This window comes from Muntiacus reevesi, chromosome 20 (genome assembly GCF_963930625.1).
Source record: "Muntiacus reevesi chromosome 20, mMunRee1.1, whole genome shotgun sequence".
Lineage (NCBI taxonomy): Eukaryota > Metazoa > Chordata > Mammalia > Artiodactyla > Cervidae > Muntiacus > Muntiacus reevesi.
This window is the reverse complement of record NC_089268.1, coordinates 18,891,956-18,905,453: the sequence shown is the minus strand read 5'-3', so window position 1 is coordinate 18,905,453 and position 13,498 is coordinate 18,891,956. Positions and strand designations below refer to the sequence as shown.

At 54.2% G+C, this 13,498-nt stretch overlaps 1 protein-coding gene across 1 annotated transcript; it reads right to left on the bottom strand.

Moving 5' to 3' along the window:
• Positions 1 to 309: 309 nt before the first annotated feature.
• On the bottom strand, positions 310 to 13,488 carry RSPH9 (radial spoke head component 9). The gene is made up of 5 exons (XM_065912286.1): positions 13,250 to 13,488; positions 9,750 to 9,915; positions 7,585 to 7,714; positions 7,026 to 7,172; positions 310 to 470 (listed from the first exon to the last, which is right to left on the bottom strand). The coding sequence occupies exons 1-5, from the start codon at positions 13,474 to 13,476 to the stop codon at positions 310 to 312; spliced, it is 831 nt and encodes a 276-aa protein (XP_065768358.1). The 5' UTR covers positions 13,477 to 13,488.
• Between the last annotated feature and the right edge of the window lie 10 nt (positions 13,489 to 13,498).

The following is a 13,498-nucleotide window of genomic DNA, read 5'->3' as shown; positions in this document are numbered from 1 at the left end:
TCCTCTCTGTTGACAGCCGCTGGCTCTTTGTTCAGCTGCCCGCCCTGCGTGCAGCACTTGCAAGTCCAGGAAGCTGCCCTCCTCAGAGGTCTGGCCATCACCTTCTCCCCTGTGCCGTCTCCTCCCACCGTCCTCTCTCGTTAGCACATTCCAGCCCTCTGCCACTTGCTCTATTTAGAGCTGGGCCTCTCCTCAGCCTGGACGCCAGATGGAGGTGGAGGTGGGGGGAGCAGCACAGAACAGACCGACCAGATTCACCGCCTTTATGAAAATACTATTCAGACACTGCACTCCCTCTGGGCGGCCCGCCTACAGCATGAAGGGCAGGTCTAGGTTCTTCTCGCCGGTGCCCACGTAGACGTAGCCATAGTTCTTGGTGCGAGGAGCGTGGTAGAAGGTGAGGCCGGGCCAGAGCAGGCTGCGCAGCACCACCAGGGCGTTGCCCCTCTCCATCTGGACACTCCAGGACCCTGGAGGGTGGGGAAGAGGCAGCAGAGGGCAAGACCTGGGCATCGTGGAGGCAGAGCCCGGCTGGGGGTGCGGAAACCCCAGTTCCAGGCAGCCAGGCCTGAGCATTAAGGTTCCACTGGGAAAGGGGAAGACAATTTAATTATCCCGCTGCTTTACTCCTCCTGATTGCCTTTGAGCCATTTCACTGCTCATTAAAGGCACTTCCAGAGGGAGGGCGAAGGAAATGAAAAGAGGTGGAACTCAAAGCAGTCCGTTTTATTCCTGTCAGCAAGTCCAGTGACAGGTTGGATGGGGGAGGAAGCTGGGTCCCCATGCACAGGCGGAGCAGGGCTGGGGCTAGGCCGGAGAGACGCCAGGCCCCTCTCTCCCTGCACTCGGGCTCGCTGGTGGCCTGCCGTCCTCTTGCGCTTCACCTCTCTTGCAAAATTTTGCTCCAAGCCCAGCAGCTTCACTCTGAGATGGATGAGACCTGCCCAGGCTCACATAAAAGTGTGGCCTTTTCAGGCCTCCAGCTCAATAGCCCTTTTCTGGCAGCCGGTAGACTGAGAGCCGTCCTTGGTGGGAGGGGACTTGGGCTGCAACTAATGAGCCTTTGTCTGTCCTGGGTTCTGCCCTGGTTTTTGCTCCCCAGACGGGAGCAGCCCAGCCTGGGGCTGAGTTGTGCAGCCACGAGGACTTGGCGGGAAGGGCCCGATCCGGCTCCAGAACCAAGGGAGGGAGCCGCTGTGTGGGAGGAAGGAGCCTGGGAAAATCGCCCCTGGATGCAGATCTGGAGCTTCTATTCCCCTGCGCCGAGGCCTCTCCCAGCCCAGCCGCAGCTCTGCCCCAGCCCCTGCCAGAAAGGCAAATGCTTTGAAGGTTTTGGTGTTGGACCAGCCAGTGATGCACTGAGAACTGCGCCGAGGCCTTCATCAGCTGCCAGCCCAGCCTGGCTGCCTGGCTCCTGCTGCGCCGCTGCCCCCAGGCTGCCTCCAACCATGGCCCACCCCTATCACTCCACACCCAGCAGCCTTAGAGCTCAGGCCCCACCCACCAGAGGCCACGCTGAATCCAGGAGACCTGACCATCAGGCACCCTTAGCCCTGACGGCAGTTCAGCCCGTCTCAGGGCGCCAGCACTGCCCAGGTCACAGCGAGAGCTTTCAGGGTGTATGTAGTCTGCTGGCCCTGACCTGCTTGAGGGGTGCCCACATAGGGGCCACCTCAGCACTGTGCAGTGGCCTGCACCAGGTACCACCAGCCAAGAGTGAGGTGATGAGGCAGAAGCCACAGTGTCAGCCTGACCCCCGGCCCCCTCAGTGCCAGCCAGATAGCATCGAGAAAGAAGAGTGTCCCTGGGTTCCCAGAGCTCTGGCTGGGGCACTGCCTGGCAGGGTGGGGGTGGTCAGAGAGTGGGGAGTATCTCCCCCAGCTCCTGCAGCTTGCCTCTCTGGATCCCTGAGATCTTCCACCTCATAAACCTGCCTGCAGGTTCTGGAGACTTAGCCTGTTGCTCTTCTAGTCATTCATTCCAGAAAACAGATGACCTAGGGTAACAGGAGAGGGGGTGTGACAGAACAAAGTGTTCCTAGTACACCGTCTGCAGCTTCTGGTCAGAACACAGACCCCCGGAAGGTAACCCCTGTCAGCTCCCTGTGCCAGTCCCCGCAGCAGCATCTGGGGAGTCCCTCTCTGCTCCAGGAGTCCACAGCCACAGTCCCCTGGAACTGAAAAAAGCCAGGCTCTGACCACCCAGAGAAGGCAGCTTACAGCCCCACCCTGGGCCAAATGCTGCCCTGGAGAAAGAACTGGAGGCCCCCAACCTGACACACTCAGCAGTTCGCTGTCACCAGTGCTTTGGCACACGCTGGGCAAGGACTGGGTCCTGGCTTCCCCGGTACCAGCCTGCCCACGTGGGACCTGGCCACCTCTTGCTTCTAGTGGGTGGGGGAGGGCCCAGGCTCCTCAGGGGCTCCCCCTACACTGGCCAAGCAAGAGGAAGGAGAAACAGGGTTCCCCCACCAGGGTTGGGGATCTGCGCCATGCAGGCCCAGGGTGCTGGCAGAGTACAGAAGTGCTCTGTGAGGGGCTGGCCAGCCAATGACACTACTTCCTCCCTCCCTCGCATTCCTGTCACACTTCTGTCCTTTCCTTGTGTCTGGCTCAGCTTGTCGCCCAGGAAACATACTCTCAACGTGCCAGGAGTCACGTAGCATCTACCTGGGAAACCAGGCTCTTGCTTTCACCTTCACCCACTTTTATTACTGCAGCTGCTGGCAAGGCTGGGCCCAGCCAGCTGCCAGCACTGGGACTCAGGGAAGCAGCCTCCTGCAGCCCTGGTGTTCGCAGCCCATGCTGTCTCCCAAGTCTCCCCAGACCTCCCCCTCCAGCCCCCTGGCAGCCACTGTTCTGCGCAAGCTCTCTCCTGAGGATGTGGTGGGATACAAGCTGGTTAACCAGGAATGGGGCCTCCTGCGTGAGCAGGAAGTCCTGGGTTTCCTGGGCCTTGGGGGTCTCACCCACCTTGCCAGTGTGGGAAGCTCAGGCTGGGAGATGCTCATCATAGTTACATTCCCCTGCCCTCCAGGAAGAAAGGCAGCCAAGTTCTGATATTAAGTTGGAGGAGGAGAGTGGACCAGGCTGGAGTTCAGGGCTGTCCAGGGGCGGCAGATGGCTTAAATCCACTCAGACCAGCACCACACAACTTGTCTCACACACACAGAAATGGCCACAGGCCCCTTCTCAGAGCAACCACTCCCCCACACCAGGGCCACGGCACATGGGAGGGGTGGGGGCGGGGACAGGTGGAAGAGTGCCCAGTCTTACTGATGGGCAAGGCCAAGCCCCTTTGTGCAGAAGGCCGAGCACCTGTGACCTGAGCCTCCACTGGACTGGAAGGGAGGCGCCACCTGCACACCCCGTCGAGAAAGGGCTGATCTCAGACCCCGCGTTGCCCACCCTCCCCAGTGCTGTCTCCCTTGTGCCTCACCTCTGCCCAGTCATCAGGCTGCTTTCCAGGCAGGCAGGCCCCTTGCTGCCCTCTGCTGCCTACTCTGGGCATTGTGCTGGAGCCCTCGCTGCCTTGTATCGGGCAGTCCCTGAGATCTCTCTGCTCCAGCCCAGAGTGGAGCAGAGAGTCGCTCTGCCCTCCACCCGCCTGCTCTGCTTCCCAGGACACCTGTGCAGCACCCGCTGTTTTACATTGCCACTTCCCATCCTCTGTTTCGTTGGATCCTCGCAAACGCCTGTGAGGCATGGATGGTGCCTTGTTCTCAGCAGCATCTCTGGTCCCTGGGACATACTAGCTGCTCAGTGACTGTTTGTGACAGCATAGGTTAAGGAGCATTGAACAGAGTACCGCCCAGAACTCTGGCATCCTGACTTAGTTCTCCGAGGCTCACCTAGCAGCAGCCCGAGCTCCATGAACTCTTGGCTGTTGCCCTGTGTCTGCCTGAAGGATGCTTCTGCTGCCAAAGCCCTACTCCCACAGAACTCCACAGACCTCACGGCACACTGGGACGTCTTGGGAGGTCACAAGTGGCTCCAGGCAACATCCCTCCATCCTCTCTCCAGTCGAGGGTGATCCAGGGACCAGCTGCTGAGCACCTGGCCAACCCACGTGGCCACAGAGAGCAGGAGTCCCAGGGACTGCCTGACTCATTCCTGCTCCCAGGTAACACAGGGTTCCCCTCAACAGTTGCCTCAGACCCAGAAAGGAAGCTGATCCTACCTGGGCAGGAAACAGCTCCTGGATCCCATCCTTCCCGCCAGTGCTGGTGCCCCAGGGAACTCTCTGTTGGGACTTTGCTTCACTTAGCGGCCCGGCCATTCCGGCTGCTGTTTGCCGGGTGGGGCAGCCTCCCAGCAGCTCCTGCTCTTTCGGGGCAGATCTGGCAGGGAGTCTGGGAGGAGGGTCAGAGTGTCTGCTCTCCCCCTGCCAGCCACACTTTTCACCGCCACACCACAGGCCCCACCAAACCATCCTGGGTAAAACCCGGCCAGACTTCCTGCAGGCTTTCTAGTGGTGGCTCTGGGAGGAGGGGAGCTGGAGGCCCAGAACTGTGGAGTTTCCCAAAGTCAGGCCAGGAGAATGTCTCCCCTCCGGCCCCCCCACGCAGGAGACACCGGGAGCCCTTCACTCCTAAGGCTCCAGCGCTAAGGACAAGGCAGCCTTCTGGGAGGGACGGGGGTGTCGAATCATCGGTTGACCTCTCAGCCCTGAGGCCCACTGTTAGTGCAAGAAGTCTAGGCTCCGGGGCTGGGGGGGAGGCCCTCTTGGGTCACCCCCCGCCCTCCCCAGTCACCCAGCGCTCTGAAGGGAGAGCCTCATCCGCTGGCCCTGGGCTCCCTGCTGCCGCGGCTGAGAAGTCCACACTGGGCAGAGCTTTCCAGCCACACTCTGAATCAGGGAGGGGTTACTGCCCCCAGATTAGGGGCGCCAAGAGGACTTTTCTCAGTCGGCCACGCGGTCCCTGGCACTGCGTCCCACCACCACAGTGTTCCTAACTCCTTTTACCAACCAGGGATGTGCAGTCCCCTCCAGCCCCTAGTCAGGTGGAGGAGGTAATGGGAATCTGGAAAGTGGGACTGATGGTTAAGAAATTCTCACTCTCCATAACATCTCCCTGCCAGGTCTGGGACCCCCAGTCTATTCTCAGGGAGGCTTGACTCTGGTGCCCCCGTGTGGTGGAGGCCAGCGTAGCCACTCTTTGCTGGCAGACCTTAGCCACCTGTGACCCATGGCCCAGCCCCTGGGGCACTGCAGTAGCCCCCAAACGGCCTGCAGAGCCCTGGCTTGCCCCGCTGCATCCATTCATGCACCACTGCCTTGTTACTGCAGATCTGCCTACAAGCCACCAGCAGCTCCTACTGCCTTGGCCTACTCCTAGGGCTTCCCAGGCGGCTCAGTGGTAAAGAATCTCCCTGCAATGCAGGAGATGTGAGTTCAATCCCTGGGTCAGGAAGATACCCTGGAGAAGGAAATGGCAACCCACTCCAGTATCCTTGCCTGGGAAATCCCATGGACAGAGGAGCCTGGCAGGCCACAGTCTATAGGATCACAAAGAGTCGGACACAGCTGAGCAACTAAACCCTCCTACCCTTTGGCCCTCTAGGCCCTCTAGGCCCTCCCTAGCCTGCACAACCCACCTCTAAGGCCTTTTTGCTACTGAAAACAGTATCAGTAATACTTAATGAGTTTTACTTAAGTCCTGAATGTCTTAAACACTATCATAAATGTTTTGTATATGTGTTATTATTTAATTTTCATAACAACCCAATGAGGTAGAAAATATCAATTTTCCCCTTTTAAAAATTGAGGCCCAAGGAAATTGAGGGACTTGTCTGAGGTGACCAGGTATTACACAACAGATTCAGGATTCCAACACAGGCTTTCTGGTTCCAGAGCCCTTGTGTTTAACCACCACTGCCGTCCCACCCCTACCTAAGTTCCAGCCCAATTGGGTTGCTCATGGCTCCTCAGAACTTTCCCCTGGTGATGAGGGTGACTACTGTCCTGCAATTCCCACTGTCCACTGAAAACACCATCTACTTGATACCACGGTTAAGGCGAGACCCTTGGAGTCATGCTTTAACACATATTGTGTCCTTGGATTTAACTCTCTGGGCCTCTTATTTTTTCATCTGTAAAATGGGGATAATGATATAATAGTACCTAACTCACAGATCAGCAGTAAATATTAAAATGAATTAAGAAAAAAAATGAGGCACGGGAAAGAGTGGGTACAGTGCCTGGCACACAATAAGCAGTGTCGTTGCCTTTTTAAGTAGTTCCTAGTATCATTGACTTTGCCGTCATCAACAACAGATCCCCCCAGCTCTCAGAACACCAAGCATGGGGAGGAAAAAAGCAGGGGTGCTGATGCAGGGCCTTGGGTGTGGCCCCTGAACGCCCAGAGCCTGGCACCTGTCCTGGGATGCAGAGCCCAGCAAGAGCATCTTCCGAGGACATGCTCTTCTCTACTGGTGGAGCCCAGGGAGGAAACTGCCCAGGGGTCTCTGATCCCCACCAACTGCCGGCTGTGTGCCTAGGCCAGGTGGGCCCTGAACACAAGAAGGCCTCTGAAGTTGTATGTTTTAGGATTTAAAAGCACACTTAGCAGGAGACAGACGTACAGAATTCATTTCCTTAGCAGGTGGTCCTCTTCAGGTCAGTCGGCACCTACTCCCTGAGCATCAGCTGTGTGCCAAGCACTGGGTCTAACCCCGAAACCAACCCTGAAGATGTATATATATGGCTAGTATTTTCAGGGATGTTTTGGTGGGGGGAAGTTCCCAACTTGCCTTCATTCAAGATTGATATGAAAATCAAGAGAGACTTCTGTCTGTGGAAGCACCTGGAAGACAATCCTTTTGTCTGCAAACATTTACCAACTCTCTACTAGGAGCTGAGCCCTGTATTGGGCCCTGGAGGAGCCCCCTACTCAAGGCCCCATATTGAACTCCCAGTTCCCACCCAGGCTGTGGGTCCTACTCTTAAGAGGGGATGGCAAGTGTCATGGCCCACTGTTCTGACCTGGGGGTGTATCCAATGTCCTCCAAGTAACAGGCTGTTACCTTTGGGGATGTCGTGCTCCAAGGAGTCCATGAAGTCTAGGGACGGATCGAGCTCAGCCTTCTCCAGCAAGGTCTTGTTCTTCAGCTCAACAGGCTCCCTGAAGTGGAAGTAAGAACTCAGCTTCTTGGCTTCAGACAAGGACAGTCCTACAAAGGGGCGGCAGGTAAGAAGGGGTGGTCATCCCCAAGCCCCACAGCCCCCTTTGTCTCTGATTGGAGACCACATGGAGGGGCTTGCAGAGGATTCAGTCAGCTACTGATGGGGAACTGAAGAGCAAACAGGGACCAGAGTTCTCTCAGCCAGAACTCGGCTTGGACCCTGCAGCAGGCTACGGAGGAGGAGCATGGGAAAAGGTGGAGGGCCCAGCCCCACACACAGCCCCGAACCCAGGTGGCCAGGCGCGCTCAGCCTCAGACATAGAAGAGTCAGGGTCCAGTAACTGGCCATTCAGCAGGTCCTCCCAAGTGATGTGGCCACAGTTATTCCTTCTCTGAGGAAACAGGTAGGTTCCCTGGACTCCCAGACATGTGTCTGACTGTGCTCAGGAAGAGAACTTACCTTCAAAGGTCCGATTGACATTGATAGGTCCAAAAGGGGTCTTAAAGAGGGCGCCTCGGGGGATGACAGCCACAGCCTTGTCGATCTGGTCAATAACAGACACCAAGCGCTTCTCTTCCTTGATCTGGACCTGAGGAGACAGGAGACAAGTTATCCCGCTGGGGTGCTGTGCCCAGTCAGTCATGCCTGGTGCAGGGGCCCTTTGCATGTCCATCTGACCTGGGTCATCATGCAGAGATGCCAGATGCATGGAAATTCACCATGAGTGAAGCCTTTCCCTGCTTCCCCTCCCTCCTGTCCTTTCTTAAATTGGTAATACATACTGGTGGTGAGTACAGTATTTAAAACTTAAAAAAAAAATCATAAAAAGCAATGTCTCACCTCATTCCTGGTCCCTCAGTTGCCCTCACTGGGAGCAGACACCATTAACAGTGTTTTATATACCAGTCCAGAAAGAAACCATTCTGTCATCATATTTTAATGTTGCTTATTTTGCCTTTTTAAAATATAAAAGCTATCATGCTGAGTGTAGAATATCTGGGTGATATAGAAGTATTTTATAATATACCTGAGAAAATTAAAGCCGTTCATAATCCCACCTCCTGAAGGTAATCGCCAATAACATATTGGTATAATCCCTTCTATTTTTTTTCTATGCTATAGTCAAAGGAAAATTAGAGTTACAGTTTCTATAGTTTCTTGTTCTGCTCTTTGACTTAACATCATTTCTCAAGTATCACCCCATACTGTAACATGTTTACACAGATGAAATTTGGTTAGAATCAATATCAAGGGCAACCCCAACCCAAACAAAAGGACTTCATAGAGATGTTTGGGAGAAAACAGCACTTGACAGGGAAAAGGTCACTGGGAGACCCCAGAGCCACTCAGCCACGTATTTCCCGTGGGCTGCTGATTGGAATTGTTTACAAAGAAGGAGACGGAAACTAGTAAGTGTCTAGGCCGGGTGCTTTAAGTACATCATCTTGGGAATTCCCTGGCATCTAGTGGTTAAGATTCTGCACTCTCGATGCAGGGGACGTGGGTTCAATCCCTGGTTAGGGAACTAACATCCCGCAACCCTTGTGGTGAGGCCAAAAAAGATTAAAAAAAAAAAAAAAAAGGGCACCTCATTTAACCTGCACAAGTCTCAATTCTACAGAAGAGAAAACTGAGAGTATGTTGAGTTTGTTCGGCATGCAGGGGTTGCAGCTGAAGCATCACCGACCTAGACCTAGACATTTAGCCTCACCCAGGTTCAAGTGCAAAGGTTGGATTTTGAATCACAGGTTTGTCTAGTTTCAGAAATTGGGTTATTTTCCAACCATGCAGTCCTATATTTTAATGTTGCTTATTTTGCTGTTTTAAAATATAAAAGCTGTCATGCTTACTGTAGAATATCTGGGTAATATGGAGATATTTTATAATATACCTAACAAAATTAAAATCACTCATAATCCCACCTCCTAAAAGTAATCACTGCTAACAGTTTCAAGTGAATGTATCACCTGCGTGTGTGTGTGCTATTCAGTCGTCTTGACTCTTTGTAACCACATGGACTGTAGCCCTGTAACCACATGGACTGTAGCCCGCCAAGCTCCTCTGTCTGTGAGATTCTCTAGGCAAGAATATGGGAGTGGGTTACCATGCCCTTCTCCAGAGGATCTTCCCAACCCAGGGATCGAACCCGCGCCTCTTATGTCCCCTGCATTGGCAGGCGTGTTCTTCACCACTAGTGCCACCTGGGAAGCCCAAATGTGTTATCTAGTAAAATACAAATCTATACAAAAATATAAGCACCTGTGCATATCCCCTGACCCCCAGAGCAATGCACAGACCGCTTCTTCCCAGCCCTGGACCCATAACCCAGCTCTCCAGAGAGCTGCCCATCCCTTGCCCCCCTGTCATCACTCAGGAGTGATGTGACCCCAGGCAGGTGACTTAACAGAGGTTTCCTCCTCTCCACCCCCTGGAGGTAATGCACCAGCTTCCCAGAGGCCCAAGGATGGAGTGATGGGGCCAGCACGGAGGCCCAGGGCTGAGCACACCCAGCGCTCCATGCCCCGGGGCCCCACTGGCTGTGATGATGGCCGTGCTTGCCGCCATCACAGTACCCACCGGCCCAGCCCCTTGCATTCAGGGGCTTCCTCCTCGTCTTCACTCACCACTACTTCTTCTTCAAAGACCTTCTCGCCCTCGTTCACCTTCTGCAGCTCCGTGTGTTCGTACTCATGGGAGGGGTCTCCCATGAAGCGACCCTTCACCACAGACGTCTGTGTCTCCATCTCCTCTGTGGCGGGGGGCAGGAGGCTCCACTCCATGCAGTTCAGGCTGCCAACAACATCTGCATGACCCCAATTCTAACTCCCCTCTCATTCCAGCTTCCTGCCCCTGCCCCTTCTCTCAGGGGCCTGAGGCCCAAGAAAGGCTGTTGGGAGTCACACTTTTCCCCCTTAGAAGCCGCAAGAGCCTGTGGTGTGCCCCACCCCATATGTGATGACATACAACTTAATTTCTTAAAAGTTTCAATCTGCGAAGATTCCAAGAGCGTCTTCCTACATAGCTGGATTGTGAAGCTGCAGATGAGTTTCTGGAAGCTGAACTTGCCTTAATTTCAGATCCCTATGCTCCAGAGGTCCTCACATTCATGCTCAGCCTGCCTGCTGAGCTGACACACAGCCATCTCCCCCACACTTCCTTTCCCGGCCCAGGCTCTGGGAGCTCTCCTCTGAGAGCTTCTGGGGCATCGCCAGCCCAGTCACTTCTTTCTCACATCCTGCCAGGAAGGGTGTCCACCCGCTCCTCCCTCATCCACCCAGCGCCTACATCTCCAGCCTGCTTTTTCTCCCCTTCACTCTCCACTGGCTCCTTCACTACATGAAGATGCCCCAGCCTTATAAAACTAACAGTCCTCAAATCCATGCCCCTCTGGGAAATGCCCCTTTCCTGCCCCTCCCTCCTCTTCCCCAGCTCTGGACCACAATCAAGAACACTTTGCCTTGCCAGATCCCTTCCTCCCCACCCCGCTTTCACTCTGACCACTGCACCAGGATTCCACCCCTGGCACCCCAAGAAACTGCCCCGAAGAAGGCAATCCATGGGGCCTACAAGCCAACAAGTGCATCTCCACGTCTGCTTCCTGTGACACCTCCCCTTCCCCTTCCCCAGCGCCTTAAGTGTTTCCGAGGATCTATTCTCGCCCCTCTTTTGTCTCCACAGTCTCACCTACTTGACTCCCAGAACCCCGGTTACTCCCTAGTGGATACCCAGAATCCAGTCACCTCTCACCACCTCCACTGCTTCCACCCTCATCCAAGCCACCACCTTCTCTCACCCAATATCACAGCAGCTTCCTAACTGGTCTCCGCATGTCCATACTGGCTCCCACTTCGGTCTGGTCCCTACCCAACTGGGAAAACCTAAGCCAGACTGTGACTCTGTGCAGACTCTCCCAGTGACTTCCCATTGAGCCAAGTACTCATAGGGCCCTGCATGATTGTCTTGGCCTCTCTGACCTCATGTTGTGAGTGGTCCCCCTCACTCACTCCTCTCTAGCCACACTAGCCTCTCCAGGATCCCACAAGTACACTAAGCACGGCCGGCCTCAGGACCTTTGCACTTGCCTGGAATGCTTTTCCCTCAGATAAACACACAGCTCATTCCGTTGCCTCAGGTGTCTTCTCAAATGTTACCTCCTGAGAGAGGCCATCCCGGACCACCCTATTTATAATAGTACCCCATCCTGTATTCCATGTCTCCCTTAGCAGTTAGCACCAATGCTAAGCGTATGCAGTATATGTGTGTGTTTATTGTCTGTCTTCCCTCCCCCGCTACACACACACACTAAAATGTAAACTCCATGAAGACAAGGACTTTAGCACTGAATTCTCCATGTCTAGATCAATGCCTGGCACATACTACATGCTGGAGAAATAAAAACTTATTGGAATACAGTGAGGTTCAAATCTCTATCTTCAGTCCAAGTTTTTCTTTTGGACTCCAAATCTGTACTTTAATATGCTTCCTTACCACTCTGCCCCATGGGCACCTGATACCAAATTCGCTAGGCCTTCCCTAGTACCTCCTGAATTCTTTCCTAGTGCCTGGCACCAGCCCTTACCCAGCTGCCTAAGCTAGAAGGAAGGGTCAACCTTGACCTCCTCTTCACCTGTCCCCATTTAATCACAAGTCCTACCACTTCTACCACTTAAATCTTTCCAACCCCGTCCCTCCATTCCTTCCTCCTTTCAGTCTGCAACAGACATCCAAATGCTTGCCCACTTTGAGACCCTTCTGCCCACTCAGGTCTGAGCAGGCTTTTCTTGATTAAGGTCCTCAGTGGCTCTGCATAGCCTATGGACAAAGTTCAAATCTCCTGGCCTCTCCATCGAGTTCAACATTAACACCCTAGGCTGCCACTGTCATGGTTGCTTACCCTCTGTCCTCCCAAACCACCCCAAGCCAGCTCCAGCCAGCAAGTCTGCAGTTGTTCCCTCTGACTGGCATGCCTTTCCCCCACTCCTTCCTGGAGAACTCCAGGTCATCTCTCAGATATCAGTAATCTATTAAAAACTGCTCTCTGAATAGCATTGAAACATGTATACTACCATATGCGAAATAGATCACCAGTCCAGGTTCGATGCCTGAGACAGGGCACTCAGGGCTGGGGCACTGGGACCACCTGGAGGGATGGGATGGGGAGGGAGGTGGGAGGGGGGGTTCAGGAAGGGGGACACATGCACACCCATGGCTGATTCATGTCAATGTATGGCAAAAACCAATATTGTAAAGTAATTACCCTCCAATTAAAATAAATATTAATTTACCAAAAAATGCAAATGAAGCAAATAAGATCTTAAAGCTGAGATCTTGAAGGTAAAAAAAAAAAAAGCTCTCCAGGAGAATGTCCCACCCTGCCACCCCTTCGTGTACACCTCTGCTTTGCTGTAATTGCTGGGTGTGAATAACTTGGAGATAGGGGAGAGTCTTAGCCATCTTTTTAACCCCAGGTCTAGCCTGGAAAACATTTAATCAATGTTGGATTGCTGCATGGATAGATAAATGAAGTCTCCAACTTTCTTCGGCCTGAACAGAACGCTTGTAAGATGGGGAGCTCCCCATCAACGGTGTAGTAAAAAAGAGGTTGGATGGTCCGAAATGGCAGTGTCCAAGAAAATTTTCTCAGTTCCAAAACCCTTCTCTTCCATTCCACATTCATTCACTACTTCCTGGAGTGCCTCCTATGAGCCAACACCTCCACCCCAAATGCTTCAGGACCCATTTCCAAACAGCTCCCCGCTACCCCTCAATGCTTCTGACCCTTCTCCAAACTAAAGCCAAACTTTAGTTTGGACCCTTCTCCAAACGTTTCTCTTTGGAAAGCCAGGCCCACCACAGGACTTCTATTCCTGGTTTTCATTCTCCGGCAGCTTTCATCTTGCCCCGTCTCAGTTCTTGTCTCGCTTCCATTATTAAACCATCAGCCTCTAAGTTTCTCTGGCGCCCCTCCCCAGGCGTCCTCCCGGGGCTGCTCTCTCAATATCTCATCCCCTCACCTTCTGGAACCCGTCCTTTTAGGTCCTACCTCCCACTCGCCCCTTCCCGGCCCGGTAGCCCTCCCCTCAGTATCCCCCTGCGGCCTTGGCCAGCCGGGCGCCCTCTCCACCTGTACAGGGTCTTGCGCGGTGCGAGCTGGTCCTCGCTCACGCCCTGAGCGATGTAGTAATCGGCGACCAGGCCGAGGATGCGGCCCCAGAAGAGGACCCGATCGAAGCGGTAGTCGCGTTTAACCAGCATAAGAGAAGTGAGCAGCGAGGCCCGACGGTCTGGGCTAAGGCCCTGCCCACTGCCAGACGCCAACTCCAGTGACAGCAGGAGGCTTTCCGCGTCCATCGCGCTGGCGGCTCTGCTCAAC

What these genes read in the sequence shown, in the direction of transcription:
- RSPH9 (XM_065912286.1), bottom strand. Translation starts at nt 13,476, where the DNA reads ATGGACGCGGAAAGCCTCCTGCTGTCACTGGAGTTGGCGTCTGGCAGT. An exon ending in TCTTTGAAGAAGAAGTAGTG is followed by an intron (nt 7,715 to 9,749) that starts GTGAGTGAAGAC and finishes CTGTCTCCTCAG; the next exon opens with GTCCAGATCAAGGAAGAGAA. An exon ending in TGTCAATCGGACCTTTGAAG is followed by an intron (nt 7,173 to 7,584) that starts GTAAGTTCTCTT and finishes GCCCCTTTGTAG; the next exon opens with GACTGTCCTTGTCTGAAGCC.